Source organism: Mesocricetus auratus, unplaced genomic scaffold (genome assembly GCF_017639785.1).
Source record: "Mesocricetus auratus isolate SY011 unplaced genomic scaffold, BCM_Maur_2.0 Super-Scaffold_100694, whole genome shotgun sequence".
NCBI lineage: Eukaryota > Metazoa > Chordata > Mammalia > Rodentia > Cricetidae > Mesocricetus > Mesocricetus auratus.
Window position 1 is genome coordinate 4812735 of NW_024429268.1, and position 23284 is coordinate 4836018.

At 51.5% G+C, this 23284-nt stretch overlaps 2 protein-coding genes across 3 annotated transcripts in view; one reads left to right on the forward strand and one right to left on the reverse strand.

Moving 5' to 3' along the window:
- Positions 1–474: 474 nt before the first annotated feature.
- On the forward strand, positions 475–9810 carry Fam131b (family with sequence similarity 131 member B). Of its 2 annotated transcripts, none has more exons than XM_005083073.3 (7): positions 475–621; positions 3184–3293; positions 3606–3641; positions 3917–4010; positions 4272–4469; positions 6132–6275; positions 6493–9810. In XM_005083073.3, the coding sequence occupies exons 1-7, from the start codon at positions 594–596 to the stop codon at positions 6963–6965; spliced, it is 1083 nt and encodes a 360-aa protein (XP_005083130.2). In that variant the 5' UTR covers positions 475–593; the 3' UTR covers positions 6966–9810. The 2 variants fall into 2 exon arrangements, with proteins under 2 accessions (XP_005083130.2, XP_021090357.1); XM_021234698.2 differs by lacking the exon at positions 475–621 and adding an exon at positions 1844–3044.
- The window catches only part of Clcn1 (chloride voltage-gated channel 1), a 30502-nt gene continuing 16592 nt past the window's right edge, over positions 9375–23284 (reverse strand). Inside the window, exons 13-23 of the mRNA XM_005083075.4 lie at positions 20719–20788; positions 20437–20547; positions 18033–18246; positions 17669–17802; positions 14989–15221; positions 14470–14584; positions 14175–14254; positions 13921–13959; positions 12081–12185; positions 11904–11990; positions 9375–11449 (exon numbers count right to left, since the gene is read on the reverse strand). Of these exons, the coding sequence (XP_005083132.1) occupies positions 11066–11449; positions 11904–11990; positions 12081–12185; positions 13921–13959; positions 14175–14254; positions 14470–14584; positions 14989–15221; positions 17669–17802; positions 18033–18246; positions 20437–20547; positions 20719–20788 (1572 nt within the window). The 3' untranslated portion in view covers positions 9375–11065. The remainder of the gene's footprint in view (positions 11450–11903; positions 11991–12080; positions 12186–13920; positions 13960–14174; positions 14255–14469; positions 14585–14988; positions 15222–17668; positions 17803–18032; positions 18247–20436; positions 20548–20718; positions 20789–23284) is intronic.

Here is a 23284-nt window from a genome sequence, read left to right on the forward strand (position 1 = left end):
GTACCCAGGGCTATTCAGCAAGCAGGGCGTCCTCTCGTCTCCACCCCGCTTTCTCTCATGGCCTTCTTAACCCCCTACCCGCTCCCCCCTCCCCAGACCTCAAAGTCCACCGAGCAGACCCTAGCGGGTGGGCCCTGGGTCCCTGACCCGGCTCCTGAGACCCAAAACCGGTTATTAGCCACTCTCCATCAGCATCTCCCGGGAGCACCCAGCGGGGATGGGGCGAGGAGCCCTGGGGCGGAGGCTGCGAAGGACAGGCAGGGAAGGGACGCGGGCGGCGAGGGGCGCTGGGAGCGCGGCGGCCGGCCGGGGGCCGGGGCGGGGAGGCGCCGCGCGCAGCCAATCCCCAAGCAGCCCCCTCCCCGGCCGCCGAAAGCGGAGCGGAGCGGAGCGGGGCGCGGGGGGAGCCAGGCGGCGGCGGCGGCGGCGGAGGCTGCCGTGGGGAGGGATGGAGAGGGAAGGGGGGAGCGGAGCCGAGCGGAGACAGCCGCGGCGCTGCAGAGCGGCTGGGGCGGCGGCGGCGCGGCTCCCGTTGCTCCCCCCGGCGCGCGCCCCGAGTCGGTGAGGGCCGGGCCCCGGCGGCCCCCGGAGCCATGGGCTGCATCGGCTCGCGGACCGTGGGTGGGTACGGCGGCCGGGCGTGGGTCAGGGGCAAGCTCGCCCTCCCGGGAGGAGGGGGGGGATGCTCTCCTCCCGGCTCTCCCCCCCCATCCCCCATCCCCATCCTCGCCCCTGGCTGGGGACCTCCCTCCGGGCTCGCCCGGCCCTGCCTCGCGCCTTCACTTTCCCTCCATCCGCTGTGGTCCCTCCATCCCTCTTGCCCTCGCGCCTCCCCGGGGTTCCCGTTGCCTCTCGGCCGGTTGGTTGCCTTCTCCTCTCCATCGCCCTCCCGCAGGCGCGGTCCTTCCCTGACTGCCTCTCCGCCAGCTTCCTTCGTGGCTCCGGCGCTGCTCACTACTCCCGGGCGGCCCCATCCCTCCATCCCCAGGCCATACACGTCTGTACCCCGCTGTGGTCGGAGCCTCCCGGCGGCGCCCCTCTTTCTGGAGCAGCCCCTCCTCTCAGAACCTCCTTCCCAGCCTCAGCCCTGACTTTCTTCTTCCGCACGCGCCTTCCCACCCTCGCCCCTCCACCGTCCCCTCCATAAGGCTTGTGTGTTTTGCCCCCCGACCATTTCCCTCTTGGTAGCCTTTCCCCCCCGTCGCTCCTGCCTCCCCCGCCGGATTTGCTTTGTTCACGTGCATTTTCCCTCTGGGGCGGGGGCGGGAAGAGCGTGTGCCACCGGGAGGGGAACGGGTTCCACGCCCGGAGGGAATGATGGGCTTGGGCCGGGGTGCTTGGGGAGAACCGTGGACTCGGGGAGAGGAGGTGGAGGTTTACCGCCCCGAGAGGGGATGGGAGTCCGCCTCCCAGAAGGGTGGGGTCCCCCTAGGAGCCCCCCGGCCCTCTTGCACCTGTCAGCGGGGGACAGGCGGGGCAGGGCCGGCTCTTTATTTACCTTTGACAGGGGGAGGGAAGAAAGGCGCCTCCTTAGTGGTTCTCTTCCTCCAGCCTGTCTTGCTACCGCCCCCTTACCTCCTTACCCCCACCCCACGCATCCATTCCACTTTAGGGCTGAACACATTTAATACAGTCCTCTCCCAAACCCCCCAATTTTCCCCTTCCTAACTCCCAATTTCTCCCGCCTACACGCCCTAGTGACCTCAGGCTGAGAGAATAATTTGTATTATTATTACAAACAAACTCACTCTCCAGAAGCCTGGTTTCTGAATCCCAGTTTATTTCCATGGAGACCCTCCTCTGCTCCCCCCCCCGTTCTCCTGCCCTCCATCTCCCTGCCCCCCTCCCCAGGGCTCTGACTCAGCTCCCCCTCTTCCTCAAAGGCCACCTCCCCTCCCTCTCCTTTGCAGGCAGTCTCCTCCAAGAGCTTTCCCTGCCTGCCCCATCACCGCTAGGTCCAGCTGTCTCTCCTCTCTGACCCAGCCACAGGTCTTGGTCTCACGTACCTCATCATTTCACAAGATCCCAAGAGAAACCAGAACAAGCTGGGGTATATGGAGATCCCTACCTGTCGGTTCCTGGGACCTCCAACCCACCTTCGTTCTATCGCCCCGTGCTGAATGCCTCTCCATGACCAAGACCCAGTCAATACGCTTCTTCCAGAGAAGGGACCTATAAATCCTAAATCCAAAAGTTCATGTAGGCAAGGGCTTTAGGGTAAATGGCCCAGGCTGAATCTCTCTGTAAATACTCAGGAAACCTTTCCCCCAAGACTCCCAGAGGGTTCCCTGCACTCAGGTCAGGGGTTTCCCTTGGTCCCTCACTTTCCAGCAGTTCTCAGTGTCTTGGTCACCTCCCCCCCCACACACACACACACTGTCTTCTGTCCACTCACCTGGATTCCTGTTCCTTTAGCTCTCGAACCACAAGTCCTCTAGTTTCTTGTTCATGTCTGTTTGTCTGTCTGTCTGTCTGTCTCTCTCTCTCTCTCTGCTCTTGAATCCATCTCTTGTCCCCCCCCCAGAGAGAATTGGGCTCAAAGTCTCCATCTCAACTTCGAGTTCTCTGGCTCCGGTGGGGGTCAAGTTGTCACCTACAACCTGCCTCTGTCCCCACCATAACCCACCACATCTTTTCCTGTCAACCACGCTCCCTGACTACTGGGGAGGCCCAAAGGGGAAAGTCACATCCCTCTCATCCCTCAAACGTCGAAGCCAGCTGCACAGTAGAGTAGCTTCTCCTGGAAAGCTGTGCCCTTGTTTGCAGGGCAGTCAATTTGTGAGAAGTCCGGGTCCAAGAAAGACAATCTCAAGGATTCCTCGGCACAGAATGGAAAATGGTTTTCATGATCCAAAACAAATCTCTGACCCCTCCCTCCCTTTCTGCGTAAACAACACTAGACAGGGCCAGGAAGCATTTTCCTTTTTCCCCTAAGTGTGTTATTCCCCCATTGAGCTGAAAATGAGTGTTTTGCTTCACTTATTATTTCTCTCACCAGAAATGTGGGGATGGTAAAGTCACAGAAGGAAACGGGTAGTGAGAAGGTGTGACACTGGGGGGGGGCAGGGGAGGAAGGGCTGGACCCTAGGGTGTGGCCTCTGCCATTTCATGGGAAGGGAGCAAGCAAAGATCCAGGGGGATGAGGGTGAGCAACTAACCTTCCCGGGGGCCCGGCTGCTTCAGGGAACGAGGTGATCGCCGTGGACTGGAAAGGCCTGAAGGATGTGGACCAGCTCAACATGGACAGCACCAGCTCGCTGCACGGCAGCAGCCTCCATCGGCCTTCGACGGAGGTAAGGCTGGGCACTTCAGAGACCAGCCACTACAACAGCCTCGCCCAGGTTCCTAGCTGCCTGGCCACTTTCATCATCCCGTAAAGCCCCAAGGGGAAAGTCCCTTCATAAATTCTGCAGGAACATCCCAAACGCTCCTGTAGACCCAAACAGACCTCATCTTCCTGCTTCCCTGAAACACACACCGAATGCCCCACGCTGGGATCTTTCTCAGCCTCGGGAAGGACTACCTCTCTGTGGGTGGGGTATCTGGAAGTCCCTCCGAGGAAGGCAGGGGTGCCCAGATACCTTCTCCTTTCCTCTCTCCTACAGCAAACGCGGACAGATTTCTCCTGGGACGGCATCAACGTGAGTGTAGCCACCTCTAGCCCTCCTCAACCTACCCCGACCCTTCTTTCATTATGTTCATTGGGACCCTCTGTAGGCAAGATGCACGAGCCCTCCCCTGTTCTGCTGACCCCCCATAGTTTTCAGGGGTGTGCCCACGTATATACTTCCTTGGTTTTCTTTGTTGCTTGCTCCCTTGGGTATCCACCTTCCCGGGAGCCAAAATCTCTATTCTATATGTAAGGTACCCAAGTCTTCTTATTCCTCTGCCCACTCTCTTACCGTCCTTGTCCCAGCTCTCCATGGAGGACACCACTTCCATCCTTCCCAAGCTTAAGCGAAACTCTAACGCCTATGGCATTGGGGCCCTGGCCAAGTCATCGTTCTCAGGTGAGGCACCAAACCTGGACATGGGAATATTGACGGGGTCTTCCTTGTGGCCCCTGCTCCTCAAGGTGTTTGTAGAGCCCATCCTCACAACTCTGAAACACCTGCTCTTCTGTCAAGCCTCCCCTGTCCTCGGGGTGTCAGGGAGACACTTTTCTCCGATGGGTGGGGTCCCACGGAACCTGGGTGGGGATGATGGGAGGATCCGCCTCGAGTGTTGTGTGTGAGGTCCTGATGGATGTGGGTGTTGTTTGACTCCCGTAGGGATCTCCAGAAGCATGAAGGACCACGTGACAAAGCCTACCGCCATGGGGCAAGGGCGGGTGGCCCACATGATTGAGTGGCAGGGCTGGGGGAAGGCCCCAACCATTCAGCCACAGCACAGCCACGAGGCTGTGCGCAGGGATACAGACGCTTACTCTGACCTCAGCGATGGAGAGAAGGAGGCTCGATTCCTGGCAGGTACTTGTATGCCAAGCCCTCAAGTGATACGTTTGGTTTTGTCTTGGATGGTTAGAGGCTGACTCTCCAGTCTGTTCCCTGATGGCAAAATGGCCTCCCTGCATGTTGACCACAGGCTCACGTTTCCTAACAGCCTTGATTTCAAGGTTTTGTGTGTGGGGGGGGGTTAATTCTGATAAGGGTTATCCAATATATTTTTATTATGGTCCCTTAGAAAATGGGACTCGGATGAGATTTGCGAAGCCATGTGTCCCAGATGTCTTCTTTCCTCTGGTATGGCACTGTCTTTCCCCCGGCCGCTCTCAGTACACAGGAAAACACAGGGGCCTTGAACTTCAGATGACTCTGCTTAATATTTGTTTCTAAAAATGAGAGAGGCCTCTGGAATTTCTTCTAGCCCATGCTCGTAAACATTTGATTTCACGAACTGACTTACTGGACTCGCGACTGTGACAGCTAGTGGATGATTATAAGGGGAATGGCCCTGGAGATGGTGTTTTAGTTCTCGTGGCGGTGATACGGGTCTGACGGCAAGTATGGGGTGCACATACAAGGTGAACTAACCCCCTTGACAGGTTTGAGGAAGATACCCAAGAAGAGGGGTAGGTCTGAAGAGAAGAGTGTGTGAGTGTGTGTGTGTGTGTGTGTGTGTGTGTGTGTGTGTGTGTGTGTGTGTGTGTGTGTGTTGGTGGTGGTGGTGGTGGTGGTGGTACAGGTGGAGGGTGGTGGAGGAAGTCTGGAGCTGGATGACAGGGGTGGAGGGCAGAGAGGGAGGACAAAGAACAGCAACGGAAGCTTCAGCTTACAGTTCCGACTGGACGAGACCCGCCATACTCTCATCCTTACTATTATGCCCTCCCTGCTTTCCGTCTCTTGATATAGTAGTCCCTTACATGACTGGGGTCCCACGTTCACCTGAGGCTCTCCTGGGAACCCTTCATTTACCTACTATCTAGATTCCTCTGTCCTAGATAAAAATATATCTGTTATTTCATGTATGCTCATATGTTTTTTGTCTGCATATGTGTATGTCCACATGCATGCAAGAGACCTTGGAGGCCAGGGGTGTTGGAGGCCCTGAAGCTTGAGCTCCAGGCTGTTGTGAGTTGCCTGGCGTGGGTGTTCGGAACCAAACTCAGGTCCCTCCACCAGAGCAGTAAGCTCTCTTTACCCCCAAGCCATCTCTCTAACTCTCTATAGCCTCCAAGGACAAACTTTTGGAACGCCTAACTTTAGTCTCCAGGGTTTCTCACCCAGAGCCAGTCTTTTCCCCGACTAGGAATCCTAAGTGTGATCTTCTGGAAAACCCCCCACGGTCTAGCCTTGTTTCAGAGTAATAGGGTAGCCACCGGCTACATGGGAAATTCGTAATGTGACCTGTCCCAGTGGAGATGTGATATAAGTGAAGTACCAACTGAATTTCAGAGACTTCATATGAAGAATGTAAGATACCTCATTAATTATGTTTATGTTGGTTATATATTGACTTAAATAAGATTTGTTATTACAAACTAATTTCACTTGTTTCTGTTTAGTTTTCTTGAATGAGATGATACATGGTTTGTATTTTACTTCCATGCTGTACCAGGCTTCTCCACGCCCCTTTCAGGGGCCTAAGGGTTACTTGAGGACTCTTAATGATAATTTCATTTCTTCTCATAGGGGTCATGGAACAGTTTGCTATTTCTGAGGCTACACTTATGGCCTGGTCTTCCATGGATGGTGAGGACATGAGCGTCAATTCTACTCAGGAGCCACTGGACTGCAACTACAGTGACAATTACCAGGAGCTGATGGAGAGTCAGGGTGAGAGACGGTTCTAGACCACAGCCCCTGAAGCCTCAGAGGCTTCCCAGCAATTTAGGCTCCCTCTACCCTTTTCTGTTTTCTTAGGGCTTTCCCGTTTGCCTCCCCTTCTCCAGCGCCTGCATGCCTGTGTCATCACCGAGAGACAGCTCTGTGGGCTCCTCTCGCTGCCCGTGATACTCCGTGGCTCCTCCAACCTTGCTGTTTCTCTTTTCAGACGCACTAGCTCAAGCCCCCGTGGATGGATGGCCTCACTCCTATGTGTCCCAGGGCATGTACTGCCTGGGGTCGTCAGACGCCTGGGAAGCTAGCGATCAGTCTCTCATTGCATCTCCAGCCACGGGATCCTATCTTGGCCCTGCATTCGATGACTCACAGCCCAGCCTGCATGACATGGGGCCTTCCCAACCTGCTTCAGGATACTCTGCCCTCGAGCCTCCGCCTTTGTTGGGGGTGGACACTGACTGGGCGCCAGAGGTTGGTGGGGTGGACCTGGCCAGGGGATCTGTAGAGGAAGAGAAGAGACCACTGGCCCCTGAGGAGGAGGAGGATGCAGGATGCCGGGACCTGGAGTCGCTTTCCCCACGAGAAGACCCGGAGATGTCCACCGCTCTTAGCCGGAAGGTGTCTGACGTTACATCCTCGGGTGTGCAGTCCTTTGATGAGGAGGAGGGGGATGCCAACAACTAGCTTCTTCCCACCCCACTGACCTGAGGGGCCATGGCTGCAACCCATACCCGGCGCCCCCCAAGCTCCTGCAGCACAGATGAAACCCCGGGCAGAAGACAGCAGGGAACCGGGAGCTTCCACTAGCAGCCCTGGAAAGTGAAGGACCAGCAGGGATTTTTTTATCTAGGCTTGTACTCCAGAAACCATCATTCCAGGAACTGAGACCCAGGCAATCAGGCGGCTATGAACCTGGCCCGGTGGTGGGAGACGAGCCATGGCTCTTGGGTCCGTGCGCCGGTGCGTCGTGCTGAACACCGGATCTCACTTCCTACACGCCCCTGATTTCGTCTTCCAGGAGGCTTGGCTGTGCTGTCTGAATGCCTCCTTTCTCTCCATTTCACTCTTGCTTTCCCGACTTCTGTTTTCTCTGGCCGTGGCGTCGGTGCGTTCCCACTGCGGGAAGCGGGCCTCAGGGGCTGTTGGACGTGGCTTGGCAGGGTCGGCAGGGCGGCCTGAACGGCTCTTCTGTGTTTAGCATAGACAGTGTGCCCGATTCAGGCCACCTCTGGCTTCGGGGGGGTCGGGAGCCAACGGCAAGATGGGCGTGGCAGCTGGGATTACAGGGGTTGCAGTATGCTTCTTTATATCCAAAGCCTACTCGGAGACAAGAGGGTCACCGATGAGACAGAATAAACACCGCCACTTGGATGTCCTGTGGCCGGAAGGAGGACCTTAAAGGTCTGGGAGAAGGCCCAATGGGGTTGGCTACTCCAGTTCTGGCTTCCCTCTCTGCCTTCTTCCGTTTGGAGCCCAGACCCAAGGAGGGCCAGCAGGCATCAGTCTCAGACTGTTGACCTAGGATGCAGTGTACCCCCGTCAGTGGGGGGGTACCATGAGGGCCGGGCCTCCCTCTACCTTTCCCTACCCTCTGGAGCTGTTTACACTTTTCTCTTTGCCTTTTCTACATTTTTATAACTTCTTGGGGACTCAGGGTTGAGCAGAGTGGAGTGGGGAGTCTGGTGCTGTCACTGCCTTTGGGCTGGGCTGGGCCGGGCTGGCTGCTGAGGGCTAGGGTGGACACTGGCTCTTTCTGCTTTTTTTTTTTTTTGTCAGCGGCTCGCAGGGCTCCTTCATCCATTGTTCCTTATGGGGCTGGTGGTGGTGAGACACAAGCTTGCGCTCCCACATCCCCTTTGGAGTGGGGACAAGGAACAGCTGAAGGTCAGTGTAGTATTGCTATGCGGGTGCTGGAGCAGCTGCAGCCTGAGTATGGCCCTCGGCATAAGTGGAGTTTTGATAGGAGATGTCCAAGCTCGTCACCCTGCTCTTCTTCGTCCTCCTGTCTGCCCGAGGCTCCAGTCCCAAGGTTTTGTGTTCCACTTTAAACCGTCAGAGGTCCTGAAGTACTCCCCCCACCCACAGGGTTGATGAGGCTCAGAGTTGGGAGTGATTCTGCTATTCCGTTACTCCGTCCTGCTCCGCACTCATACGCTGAAGTGTATCCGGAGTAGGTGTCCCACATCCTCCAGGGGATGGGGAAGCTTGGGAGCCTGGGGTCTGTTGATGTAGGAAACATGGGAGTAGACCTGGAGAGCCAAGGTAGGTGAACAGTCACTTAGCTCATCTATCGCTGCCTGAATGGGAGAAGATACCTCGTGTTTGCTAGTGTGTTGTGGTTTAGCCTATCAGGACCTCATTTCTAGGACTAGGAAGGGCTAGCCTGCCAACTCTGGTAACTGCCCCTGACCCGTCTCCTGTCCTAGCCCCCCTGGGAATTTGCATGTTCAAGCTAACCTACTCCCGGGGGGGGGGGGTTCTCTCTGCCTTGTTTATCCTGCTCTGTGTCTCATCTCTGCCCCTCCCCCCCCCCCGCATTCTTCCCCCAGGTGATGGTGGACCTCGAGTCCAGTGAGCAGGTTTATTCACTTTGATTCCCTTTTGCTCAGGACCCCCGAGAGTTAGGAAGACTGCTTTCTTTCCTCCTCCTATTCCTCAAGGAAGCCAAATGGTCCCCAGTGAAAGACTACAAAAGGCCTGAAGGAACCTAGTAGGGTTTGCTCCCGAGCAGGGCCTTGGTTTCTCCAGGCTGCTGGCATGCTGCCACCACGGTGGTGAGGCCCACCCCACTCTGAAGAGAGAAGATTGAGGAGCTGGCCCAGGACCGTTTTGAACTCTTTTTTTTTTTTGGAGGGAGGGACCGCCTCTCTGGTGCTGGGGCAGGGTGCATGGGGGTTTGCTTCTAGCCTACTTTAAGGGGAGGGGTGGAGCATGTGCAGGAAGAGGCTGTTAGGGGTGGGTGGGAAGGGTTGCTTTTCCTTTGGGGTTAAAGGCTGTGCAGCACGTTTTACAGCAGCTGGGGAGCAGGGCTGTTTTTTTATATTCTTGTGAATGAAACTGCTCTTGCTGAATGATTTTTTTAGGGGGGTACACTTTCACTTTCAACTGACTTTATTAAATGAAAATCCAAACCTTCCATTCTTCCCTTCCATCGCCCTCCCCAGTTCACACACCTCCCTTATTTTTCTTGTGTCAAGGAGGGAACCCTCACCCCCTTTATATCCCACACTCTGTCTTCCAGGTCTGAGACATACCCATTTTTATGGTCAGTCTTAGCATGTTTCCTTAACGTGGAACTCACACCAGGCCCAGGAAGGACTCTATGACATATATTGCAGAGAGAACTCTATATAAATATAAATAAATATATATAAAGTATTATAGATTATATACACACACGGGCATGGGCTTGGACGCCCCCGGCTGTTTCTCCTACCTAGGCCTCAGTGTCTTCCTTGGCCTGGGGAGGTGGAAGGACCCCATGCTGGAGAAGGCTGTGCTCAACGACACTAAACAGAGTGTGGCGGCATCCTCTGACTATGAGTGTCTTATTTGGGGGGGGCGCAGAGGAGACCTGGGCAAGGGGGAGGGGCCTACAGAGAACGTCTGAGGGCTGGGGTGCAGAACTAAAGGCGTACAGTGAGTGGAGCCGGGCGTCTGGATGCTCAGAGCACAGGCATCTCTTTCTAGGTGAAGCAAGCTGCTGCTGTGCAGTACAGCTACCAAGCTCCTGGGTGGCTTGAAAGGAAAAGCATGGGAGTCCTCTAAGGGCGGGGCAAGCTGAAGCTTGCCACCCCAAGGGTACCCCCAGGTCTATGCCAACAGGTTCCAAAGAGCTATTATAAGGAACTGGAATCGGCGTCTGGAATCTGCGTGACCCACTGCTAGATGAGAGCCTTACTGAGGCTTGGGGAGGAGTGGGCCCAGGAAGGGTGACTCCAAGGCAGAGGCGACCGTTGACAGGCTCGCCGGCCACTGCAGCGGGTGAGACGGAGTATGCGTGCTCTAGGGGTAACCTGGAACTAAGCAGACAGCCAGTGGACACAAGAGAGCTTTCCGCCGTGGGGGTCTCACACACACACACACACACACACACACACACACACAATGGGCCGTGACACTTTCCTCTGCACACAGAGCCTTTGTCCCCTCTTTTCCGGGGGCCTGTATGTACTTGGTTCCCTGGAACCAAGAGTTGGCTCTCTCAGCTCTGAAAAAGTGGGCCTGGCCTGGGAATGAGGCAGTGACAGTAAGGACGGGGTCTGGAAACGGACTGTGGAGAGCTAACAGGTGGACAGTCGGGCTGGCAGGCTTGGGGGCGGGCACGCCGTAAGGGGACCAGTCCACCGGGCGATATTGTGGGTCCCTCGCCCCTTCCAGTGCGGCACTTGCAGAGTCGATCAGTCTGGGTCTCCACTCTCAATTCCACGCGGACATCGAAACCTAGACCAGCAGGGTTAGGGCGGTGACCGAGCAACACGGGGAGCCCTGGGAGGTTAAAGACCCGATGGGGACTGAACCTGCAGAGCAGGAAAACACAGGGCTCTTCCAAGCACGGGGGCCCTGAGCCCTGCCTGGAAATGACGGAAGGGGTGTGACAGACCCAGATTCCTCCCTTTTCTCAAGGTCAGGTTCTCTTTAAGACATCACCTCTCACAGTGGGGGTAGGAACAAGATGAAGGGGGGGCCTCCCCGACCTCAAGGCACCCCTGTCACACATGAGTCCACTCTCTGGCACGGGCCCTGTGGTTTTGTTTTTGTTTTTCTGAAGAGAGCTTGGTTCTTCACAGGATCAGCTCATCCTCATCCTCCTCATCAGTGGACCGCAGGCTGGGCCCATGCAAAATGTCAGCCAGGTCATCCTCCTCAGGCGCTTGGCTTCCCGCCATCTCCAGCTCCTCCAGCTCAGCCTCCACTCTGGCTGGGGCCATGCAGCGAGGCGCCTCTGGGGACGGCGGGGACGGTGGTGGTACAGGAGTCTCCGGCACGGGAGGGACCATGCCTTCTGTCCCAGGAGCCCCGTCTCCACCCCCAGGCAGACTCCAGCCCTCTGAGGGAGGCGGGGGACCCCCAGCACTCTTCCGAGTCGAAGTTGTATTCCGGAAGCTGGCAAGAGGAGGGCGCAGCTGCACCCCAGATTTGGTGTGGCCCTCGATGGCTTTCTGTAGCTGGGGAGGAGAGGTGAAGAAACAGACAATGGGAGAGAGAAAGAGGATAGTCCTGAGGGAATAGACAAGGCAGGGATGGGAAGAATGGCAGAAGCAGAACCCGCCAGGGAACAGCCATGGGGAAAGACAGGCAAAGCTGCACCCGCCCGCCCGCCCGCACACCTCCTACCCCCCCAGCCACCCCGAGAAAGCGCCTCCGGGAGCCTCCCAGTGATTGCTTCGCACCTCCGGCGGGTGGGCGTGCTCCCACATCCCTCCCTAGAGCTGGCCCAAGCCAGGCCACCGGGAGAAGACCACACGGGTCCCTCCTGAGCTGGAGGACTCCGACCACGACATGCCTCGCAGGCTCTCCCTTCTGGAGGGATATCTCTGCACTACGGGTTCCCCACCCACGTCCCCCAGTCCTGAGTCCATTCCTCCCTCTCTCTGGTCAATGGGGCCTAGGCATCCTTACCTCTTCCAGAGCCAGGACGCCTCTGAGCTTCCCCATGCTGGTCACATAGGCAAGATGGAGGCCAAGAAGCGAGAAGAGCGTGTGAGTCTGGCGGGGGGGGGGGGGGAAAGCGCAGGTCAGCGTGTCCCCCACTCCCGCCCGCCCCATAGCCCTGATGAGCGGCCAGCGAGGGCTTACCTTGTGCAGCGTGGTCTGCTCCACCAGCTGGAAGGGAGACTGGTCGATACAGCAGCAGTCGAAGCACACAGGATGGCTCAGCTGCTCCCGCTCCCAGGCCTCGATCTGTTGACAGAACGTCACAAAGACACCCCCCCCCCCCCCTTCAACTTCAGGAGCTCAGCTCCGCCACGCAGGGACCACCACAGGTGTTCCTGACCGGTAGGCACACCCTTTTCTTCTCAGAGGGCCACAGCTCCCTTCTCCACTATCTGGCCTCACGGTCCACACCTCACCCCCAGGTGCCCAGAATAGGGGTCCTTCTTAACAGTCTTCTGTGTCCTTCTGGTCTCCAAACACTCACGTCCAGCCTTCGTCGTATGTCATAATGACGCTGCCGTTCGGATGTATGCTTTTCCTATCCAGTAATGCCTCTCACTCCTTGACACTTTGTGAGCCTTTGCCTTTCAGAAACGGCGTTGGTTATACTCAGCCTTAGGTTGGCCCTTGCCTTTCCTCTGCCTACTGGCTGCACACTCATTGGTAGGGAGGAAGCTGTCACTTATGTGGAGGGCAGAGTGAGTATTTGTTGAATCTGAGTAGATTCCCTGCACCCACTGGTATTGAGTTGACGTGGACTGTCTGTATTTTGCTTGTTTTTATTTTCCAGTCTGTTAGCCAAATCATTAAGGCTCAAAGCCAGCTACCCTCTTGATTTACACATGCACAACCCAAGATGCCAGATAAGCCGCTCTCTCCAGGACCCATAAATTAAGCTGTTCTTTGGTCCTACTGAGTGATGTCACACTTCAGGTGTGTTTGTGCGAATCTGCCCTCCAACCTTCAGAGAGCACCAGCAAAGGCTAGCTAGCTGCTTGCCCTAGGGCTGAGTACTGAGTCCACATTGAGGCCCCTCCATGTGTCATGTAATGCATCCTGTAAATGGTCCTAACTACAGGTTTACATGGAGCCTAAACTAACTGGCTCTCAGTATAAGAGGATGTTTGCCTGAAATGTTGCAAAGAGCATCTTAGCTTCCCTGCCCCCTTCACCAATAACAACGGAAGCAACATTTTCAGAGAACATTTGCCAAGCACTTCGTCTGTACTAGGCCGAATTCTAATTGCTCTCTGTGCCTTGGCTCATTGACTCCTTCTAACACGTCTACCCTCGTCTGCGTTTTGCAGATGAAGACATAGGGACGCACGGCGCTAAGTCTGCCGGAGGCTCCAAAGACAGCAATTGGTAGACTCTAGCATTTGCGCACTGACCACCCGATACACCACCGGTTTCTGTCCAAGGCGGACAGGATGTTGCTCGAGCTGGCTCTTATGAAAAGTTCAACAAACAGTCAGAGACCACAGCTCTCACAATGTGAGATTTAATTCACAGCAGGTGCAGCCACTGAATGCTTTCTCTAATTTGACTCACTATGACTTTTGACAAAATCAACATCTTGATACTGTCAAGGTTGTCATCTCTCAAAATATACAGAAGTTGCACATTTATTGGGCTTTATTCCTTAGAAATGTCTCCTCAATATCTGTTTTTGGGAAAGATAAGCGCTATAAATATATAATCAGCCTTCTTTTTATACCTAGATGCACTTTATTCCTAACAGGCATTCAAGGGCCACATTCACCGAATGGCTGGTTTTCAGTCTTCTTGGTACAATAAAAAATGGTGGCACTTGGGAGGCAGAGGCAGATGGATGCCTGTAAGTTTGAGGCCATCACAGTGAGTTCCAGGCCAGCCAGGAACTGCATAGTGAGACCCTACCTCAAAAACAAAACAGCAACAACAACAAAAGCAATGCTTTCACTGGATGAAACAATCCATTCCAGGCTGTGGATATTCTTACCTCTTCAGGTGACATGTTATCCACTAAATCCATCGAGTCCTAGGGAAGAAAGACACAGGGCCATTTTCTTCTCAGGCCAGCTACAGTTTTCAGTGAAGCAGAGACCATGTCTTCCCCGGCAGGTCCGGTGGGATAAGCTACCTTTTCAAACCATCGCCCTTGGCGGGACCTCTGCCCTTCTAAGCACTTTGGTTTGTCATTCCTCAAAGACAAGCTCGAGACACCGCCCCTCCCCCAGACACAGCGCCACTTACCTGCGCCATTTTCTTCTTTGTAGAGTGAGCTGTGCCCAGCAAGCAGTGCAGCAGGCGCCGGAAGGTGGATGCTCTTTGACCTGAAAGGAGCAGTGAGAAGACAGAGGGTGCGGGTGGCCCGGTGCTTCCAATGGCCCCTGACACCGTGTCTCCTCTCTGCTGCACCTCAGCATCATGGGATTTATCAGTTAGAGGTGGCTCTCAGAACCATCTAGCCTGGCAGCTCCTTACAAGAGTAGCTTTTGCGAAAGGTGAGTCCAAGCAGGACTCCCAGGGCACGCAGAGAGGTCTTTACCTGTGGGGTCTGGGGCTTCAGGTGGCTGTTTGAGGTTGGGCAGCGGCCCATTAGGTTCTTCCGGGTATGACGGGGTGGCAGGAAAGAGGGGAGCTGGAGGAGGAGGTTGGGGAAACTAATAAAATAAAATAAAATAGTCTCAGGAAAGAGGCCTCATGATGCCTTGCTGCCTTTACTAGCAGGTGTCCTGGGAGATCTAACTGTACACCCCCCCCCACACACACCATTTTCTTTTTCCCCTCTCAAAACACCACACACACAGTGGCCTCTTTTGCACTGGATCCAGTATGGTCACTTTCAGTGTTTCCCTTGTCCTTTCCTTCCTTCCTTCCAGCACCTGTCATAGCCCAGCCCAGCCCAGCTCAGAGACCAGCCCAGAGCCCAGCCCAGCCCAGCCAAGCCCAGCCCAGTCCCCAGCCCCCAGCCCCCAGCCATCCACAGGAGAGATACCACCAGCGACCCCTACTGAAAATTCCCTACTAGCGACCCCTACTGACATTTCCCTTCTGTCTTGGTTACCTCCGTCTTCCTGGAGAGGTCCTCATCTTCATCCTCATCCACAAAAGCAAAGGACTCAGGCCGACCACCAGGGTACCACTCCCCAGCCAGCCGCGCCTTGCCATCATAGGGCATCTCTGATAGGGTGCGAGCCATAGCCTGGGCAGCCTGCAACCTTCGCTCTGCACATAGGTGGCGCTGTAGGAGGGACTGCAGTTCCGAGCGTTCCACGGAGCCCAGCAGGATCATCGATTCTGGGGGACAACCACGTTTTCCTGAGGGCCTGCTCCGCACCCACATGTCTAGCAAGTCAGGCGCAGCAAGAGCTCAGAGCCTTTTCTTACTCCAGTTCTTGCCTTTTCTTACCAAAAAATTCATCTTAAAACTCCTCCAGCGCGGCCTCGCTTGATCCTTTTAATTTCACGCATTTAGCACTTACAGACCCAATTGGCAGCACGCTAATTGGTGCTAATCCGTACTTATCTGTATGATGCCCTAGTACAGTATTTGCAAATATGTAAGCTCACTATTAAAATATGCTGGTTAACCTTATGCAAAGGTAATGAAACTCAAGAGGCAGTTTTAACAGTCTGGAGCACAAACACACTCCAAAAGAAGTCTGTAAGCAACACCAGCATCGGGTCCTCGATCCTGGAAGAAGTTTCATCCCTCAAAGCACCGAGGCCCTGATAGTGCATGAACAAAACACTCCCTTTCCAGGAGGTCTTTCATGTGTTTACAGACATCCTGCTACAGGGCTGAATGTTCCTGTAAGTTAAGCACAGCATCAAGGGCACTGGGACACGCCTTACTGTCACATCTTTATCATCATCATGACAGTCTTTAACCCTGTTGGCTGCACACTTTTGCTCTAAGGAAGAGTCATGGCTTCAGAAGCTACTTGGAAGGCTCTGAGCTTAGGGGCAATGTCTGAACTAATAGTTTGGAAGATTTAGACACTCTGAATGCCTGAAGCAAAAACTAACGTTATTCCTGGCTCCAAATAGCTCCTCGTGTCTATCTTCTGTCCCTCAAATTCACAGACAAGAGAAGTGAGCGCTGAATGCCCAGCTGCTACTTAGAACTCTAACGATATGGATATTATGGCCTCTACACTGAAGGACTTTCCCAGTCTAGTGGGAAAGACAGACTACGGTGAGAAGGAATACACAGCAGAGGGAAACGCTATTGGTGGGCAGGAAGATCGGCGAGTGAAAGGAAAGATGAGACCAGCGTTTGTGACAGCCATTTACTTCTCTACAAGGAACCGTTTTTCACTCTTCCTTAGCTTGGCCGTTAAAGAAATGACAGGATTGAGTTAGCCAGGAGAGGGGCCCAAGATTTTCAGTTGACCCCCATTGTTCATGAAGTCTCCACTTCTGAAATCGCTTACCCACCATGGATATATCTGCGATTCTAATGCTAGAGATGGGTTTGCTGTAATCCACAGACACGCACCAAACAACAAGGGAGCTAGCTGCCTGAATCTCACGCTCCCAGTGGAGGCTGAACAACCAGCACTCGGCCTTGTCATTTTGGCCCGAGTAAACAGTGCTCGGTCAGCAGTCTGTGTAATGCCACACTGTCTTTGCGATCTTTGTGCTTTGTGTGGTGACCCTACTGTCAATGTATATCCTAGATGTTCTGCTGATGTGCTGTCTACTGATTCTAAGTAAGGGAAGGGAAGGCTGTGCTTTACCTCATTGAGAAAATATATTAGGTGAGTTTTACTTAGATAGGATTATAGTGCGTCTGGCCATGAGTTCAGAGTTAATAAATGAAAAAAAAAAAGTCTATTAAACAAGTCATCCTAAAACAGAAACACACAGACAACATGGCTATGTACTGATTGTTTGGCAAAAATTCTGTGACCAGAGTCAAGGGACTCAGCTCTGTATTTCCTCTTAGAGAATTGTTCTGAAAACTGTTCACTAATTCCAGGCACATGAAGACTTTAAGATTCATGGCTGCCCTGAATAGCAAGAATTGCCTGTATTTCCTTAATCGGATTTTAACTGCTTTTGTGTGCATATGTTATGGCTGTGTTTTTCATATCCTAAAAGAAAAGTACATTCTTCAATGAATATAAGCTGAGCTTCCCTTAGTAGCTGGGTAGCGCTAAATCCAAGTCCATGCCTGCAATGGTGAATCCTACTGTCAGCTTACCTGGATTCTGAATCACCCAGGAGACTGGTGAGGCACACCTCTGGGTGCTTCTATGAGAACATTTCTAGAGATTAAACAAGGGGGTGCGGATCCACTCTGAATACAGGTAGCACAATCTAACGGCTTTGTATTTCAGATAAATAGGAGGGGGAAAATAGGATGAAGCCAACTGAGCTCTAGGCTTCCCTTCCTAGGCATCTTGGACTGCCCTGATGTGTGATGCTCTGTCCCCCAGTCTCTCTCTACAAACAATGGACTGAACTCTCCAGAAGTAAGCTTTTCTTCCCTTCATCTGTTTTAACATCAGTGTTAGAAAGTAGCTAGGTGGCGCATGCCTTTAATCCCAGCACTCGGGAGGCAGAGGCAGGCGGATCTCTGTGAGCTCGAGGCCAGCCTGGTCTACAGAGCCAGTTCCAGGACAGCCTCTAAAGCCACAGAGAAACCCTGCCTCAAAAAAAAAAAAGTAGCTAGGTGCTCCTGCACAATCAACCCTGTGTGGGTTACCAGCTGGGAGGTCGGCTTCCTGCCTACCTACCTTTGGAATCAACCAATGGTAAAGTCTTGACTGTGGTGGTTTGGAGTAGGTTTCTCAGCTCTCCATATGTGCAAGAAGCTGAAACAAACTTCACGTCACGTACCATGATGTCCTCAACAAAGATTGTGAATTTGCTACGGAGGGAGAAAGCATCCTGGGTTAGCCCACTGTGGGTCTGTGCTGGCCCTTCCTTCTTCCCACAAGGTCTGCCACGAATTCTTCCACTCATAGTATTTATTAAGTATGTGCAAACATGAAAATACTTTTTAAAAACATGCTTCCTTCCCAATGCTAGCCTAGTTCTCCCCTTCAGGACCTCCCACATGCCAGCATATCTAAACTGATTCTAGCTAGTAGCCCTGACCTGAGCTGGTTCCAACCAAGGTCTGGCAAATAGGGAAGCTTCTTGACCTGGATGATGCTGTCATAGAGGGAGGGCTGCAGGCTCTGAGCCACCATGTTGGCCAGGATGACAGCCACCATCATGGGCAGGATGTGAGCGATCTGGCCAGTTAATTCAAAGCAAATCACCGCTGTGGAGACTGTGTGGGAGACAGCCCCAGTCAGAGCTGCTGCTCCTGAAATGAGAGCAAGGGACTGATGCATTAGAGCTGTCTTTCCTGGCATGGGGGATACTTGAGGGCACAGTGACAATGATACAGAGGAATCGGCAGCACCTTGCTCGGTGCCAACCTTACCGGGATGACTACCTTTCAAGAGTAGGGTTGAACATGCCGGGGTTTTCCACAGATTATCCATTTGATCTAACATATATATATATATATATATATATATATAAAACCTTCAGTAAGTCATAAAATATCTACGAACATGCAGAACTTTTCATTTGTATTGTGGAGAGGGTGATATCTCATCCATTCTGTGCTTTTTCAAAGTTTGGCTCACTATCAACTGGACATTAAAAAACCCAATAATGGCATCTTACTTTGAGCCTCAGGGATTGGTGTCAACAGTTCATGAATGAATAGCATGAAAATTTTAGAGCCATGCTGTGGACATAGAGCAACAAGTCTCCCACTGATCAGGACCTGCAGACCCTGACTGCGTCTACCATATGAACAATATTTTCTTTCCTGGGAATCCATGCTCTCATCCACATGGTGAAAATGTCACTCAATAACTTCTAAAATTCTTACATATCCAAATCATTATGATTCTATAAGGCGTCCAAAGGTAGAAACAATCCTATGTATTTTTAAGTTGTCTTCTTATCAACTCAATAATCACTCATACTTTAACTGTACTTCTTATTCAAACACGAGGGAAAGGCCAGCCTGGTCTACATCGTGACTTCCAGGACAGCCAGGACTATGTAAAGAGACCCTGTGTGGTGGTTTGAAAGAAAATGGCTCCCACAGGGAGTGGCAACATTAGGAGGTGTGACTGTGTTGGAGTAGGTATGACCTTGGGGGAGTGTGTCACTGTGAGGGTGGGCTTTGAGGTCTCCTGTGATCAAGCTATGCAGAGTGTGGCACTCAGTTCACTTCCTGTTGCCAGCAGATCAAAATGTAGAATTCTACGCTCCTTTACCAGCACCTTGTCTGCCGGCATGCTGCCATGTCCTGCCATGATGAAAATAGACTAAGCCTCTGAAACTGTCAATCAGCCCAATGAAATGCTTTCCTTTATAAGCATTGTTGTGGTCATGGTGTCTCTTCACAGCAATAGAAATCCTAACTAAGACACCCTGTCTTAAGAAAAAAAACCTAAACACTAATAAATAAAATAAAATAATGGAAATATTGTATTGAAATAAAATAATGGAAATATCCACTGGGAAAATATAAGAGAAGGCTTATTTGAAAATACAACAATAAAAGGTCACAAAAGCCTAATACTGTGAGATATAACCCTAGTAGGTAATGCACAGAGCATCATTTAGAACATAACCTACATAGTATGTGTATACTGGGAAATGTGCGTCATGGAAGATGAGAGACACTTGAGAAAACAGAAGATTCTTATTGATAAATGAAGCTCTTGTAAATGGACTAGGATCAGGCAGTAGAGTGCCATTCTTAGGTCTACCTCTAAGGTTATTTTTGAAGTCCAAGGCTCATATTTCTCTGCTCTGTGTTATTAGTCCCTATTAACATGAAAATAGTTCAGTTTGGATGGATGGGGCCCATCACCTGCATTATTGGTTCCTTGATTCTCTCTTTTTTTTTTTTTTTTTTTAGTTTTTCGAGACAGGGTTTCTCTGTATTTTTTTAAGCCTGTCTTGGAACTCGCTCGGTAGACCAGGCTGGTCTCGAACTCACAGTGATCTGCCTGCCTCTGCCTCCCGAGTGCTGGGATTAAAGGTGTGCGCCACCAACGCCTGGCCTTGGTTCCTTGATTCTTAAAAAAGGAAGCCTACTAAACATGCAAAGACAACACAAGGAACCCAATCCTTCCTGACTTTTCTTTTTTTGTTTGTTGTTTGTTATTTGTTTTGTTTGAGACAGGGTTTCTCTGCATAGCATTGGCTATCCTGGAAGTCACTTTGTAGACCAGGCTGGTCTTGGACCATCTCTATTTTATTATTTGATGCCTACGATCCATTTTCCTCAGGCAGGAACTAAGGCTTACAAAAAAGAAAGGGCGAGAGGCAGAGCCAAGAGTGGGTGTTTGAACAAAACTTGAATTAAACAGTGTTGAATTTAAACTAAATTGCTGTACCTTGAAAGGAGACGTATTAGCAGACTTTGATTGCAGGGAATTGGGGTACTCAATGTCTGGTTATAGAGGTTAGGAATATGTCTCACCAATTACTGCATAGCCCCCAGGTAAGATCTTGTAGAGGAAGTCATCAAATAAGATACCCTCAGGGAACAACATGGCCATGATTTCTCCTACCAGCCTTCCAAATGCAGCTCCTAGGGAGGATAAAGAAGGCAAATATTACGACAATGTTCTTTGTCTCTGTGTCTTCAGCAGAATCTGCGCTTAGGCACTAAGACCACAAACTCCCAGTGTGCTAAGTTTTCTCCTGCTTTGTCACCACCCACCCAGGTCACAGCTATCAGTGTGACGCCATGGACCCTTACCTAGGACAAAAACAGGCATGAACCCTCCACAGGGTATGGGCATAGTGGTAGCCACAATGGACATCCAAAACTAAGACAGAAAAGAAACGTTAGGATACTCTTTCCAAAGGCGTCTGCACGCCCCTCTCCTTTCGCTGCCCTCTTCCTTCCTTCTTCGAGAGTCACAATTGAAATGTCCTGGGATGGCTAACCCTGTAAACCTTGTCTGTCACCATTCTCCAGAGTCTGAAAAACTTGGTGCCTTCAGACTGAGAGAGCAACAACGACATCAGGATAAGGAAGTTCCTCCAGATGGCTAACACAGACCTTTCCAATGTCGAGTGACTATTATTTTCCTTTTTGCAATCTAGAACAAGGAAGTCCCAGAGGACCCCTCTTTCACTGTTCCCCAAAGACCCTCACCCAGTGAGCTCAGCAAGCCCACCCCACGTGTGTGGAGTAGTCCCAGACACTAAGCTGGAGGATGCTTTTTCCTGCTCACCTTATTGCTATAAAAAAGCCCCAGGTCAATGTGGTGGATACTTTGAAGTCTACTGGATTTTTGTATGGATAATCTAACTTTGATTTGATCATTTACAAAGCCACGCGGAAGGTGAGTTCACAGGAACCCGAAGAGAAGACTGCTCTGTTTGAGCCTTTGTCTTTGATATCAAACCACCTTAAACAAGGATCAAAATTGTATCTGAATCCTAGGGACAGAGTGATAGAGTATATTCTTAGAATTTGTGAGGTCCTGTGTTAAATCCCCAGTACTGGGAGGAAGAAAAAAAAGATCTGTCTTGGCTGTACCACAGGGGCAAACCGAGAACCTGATTAGTCTTTCAATATAACAGGAAAAGATATCCAAGGTCAGCTTTGTAAGGCACTATTCCAACAGAAATTGGGACAATTATAGTAAAAGCAGTATGAACACTCTGAGGCAAAGAATGCAAAAGAATTGAGAAACAGAGCATAACAACAAGAGTGGCCGAACAGTAAATATCTAAAGAAAAGGGTAAAAATGTGAGACACAGTTTTAAAGGTAATTCTGGTTTAATCAGTCTTAGGATTCCATTCTAATTGAGTACAAGATGAAAGCAGCTAAATGTCTAACAAGCTGTTAAGATGGAAGTATCTGCAATTCCTTGAATCATGTGTATGATATACTAATGAGAAATAAATTTCTTAACTTTATGAACTTTACAAAGCAGTTTTTAAGGGAAAGCTGAACCCAAGAGGCAGTGATGAAGACCCCGATGAAATTTTACTCTAGAAATGTGAGCAGAAGCAGAACATCTGCTTCAGGTCACAATATGACCATCAAGACAGCTGAGAACTTCGAGTTAAATGTGCAAAATGAAGAGAATGCAGCCTGACAATTTCTTGGGGGAAGAGGGTGAACCTTGTTATTTCCGCCTTCTTTTCCAGTGGCATAAATGTAGGCAGGAGGGAAGTAAAGGAAGACACAAACCTGATGGGGCGATATTCATGCCAAACAGTAAAAGATCCTCAAAGCTTAATATTCACTAAAACACCCCAAAGTAATGTTCATCCAGAGAACTTGTTGAAAATGCAGATGAGCGGAGGTCTCTGAAGACAACCTGGAGGCATGATTCCATGCACTTGTTGCTGAAGCTTCTTCAGTGATGACACGTCAAGAAGCCTTACACTCTCATGTGCCATCTCTTTAGACTAAGTGCATGGGAGAGAGAGGGATTCTGTCAGCTTGGGTTGTTTGAGAGCCCCAGTGACACAGACGGGTGATGGACAGGTCTAACTTCAGAGGGTAAAGCAGATTATCTTCACAGATAAGTATAACAAATAGATCAAGAACAGGTAATGTTGAAGTTACAAATCCCACGGCACAAAGCTGGGTGGCTGAGATTAGCAAACCTTTTTAGCTGTTGGCACGTGAAGGGAAAAAACCATGAGTGATGTGGCAGGCAAGGAACTTTTAAGATTTTAAAGATCCAGCTCTGAAGAACTGAGAAACCGGAAACCTGTTAGCACTGACTTCATTGTATTTAGACCCCATCACAAGACTGAATAATACGAAAATCAGGCAAGAAGGTTTCCACAGAGCCTCAGCCTACACGGAAACTCAACAAAACCAGACAATGCTCTTAGCCTTATTAAAAGGGAGAGGAGATGTTGGAATTATAATCATGTTCATGGGAAATCTCTTGATTTACAATATGATGATACCTTGCACACCCTGAAATTGGGAAAACGGGGAAAGTAGGACGTTCCTTTCACCAATATTAAGAGACAGCTGAACCAAGACTGGGACCTACCTCACCGACACTGCCAGAAGGCCACATGGGCCAGATTTTAAATACCGTTCTAGTCCCCGCTTTGGACTGCACATAGTTTGAGTGTCTCACGGGATTCCATTTGGAAACCTCGTCTCTGTTGTGAGATATCAAGAGGGTGAGGACCTAATGCAGCTGTGGTGCTTACAAGTGGAGACTTTGGAATCGTTTAGGACTAGGTCAGACACGAAGTGAAACGTCAATGATGGCTTCCCGGCAGCTTTCTGAGGAGTGAAGATGGAGGAGGAGATGTACACAGACACAGGTGCTCCTTG

What these genes read in the sequence shown, in the direction of transcription:
- Fam131b (XM_005083073.3), top strand. Translation starts at nt 594, where the DNA reads ATGGGCTGCATCGGCTCGCGGACCGTGG. An exon ending in GGAGGCTCGATTCCTGGCAG is followed by an intron (nt 4,470 to 6,131) that starts GTACTTGTATGC and finishes TTCTTCTCATAG; the next exon opens with GGGTCATGGAACAGTTTGCT. An exon ending in GGAGCTGATGGAGAGTCAGG is followed by an intron (nt 6,276 to 6,492) that starts GTGAGAGACGGT and finishes TTCTCTTTTCAG; the next exon opens with ACGCACTAGCTCAAGCCCCC.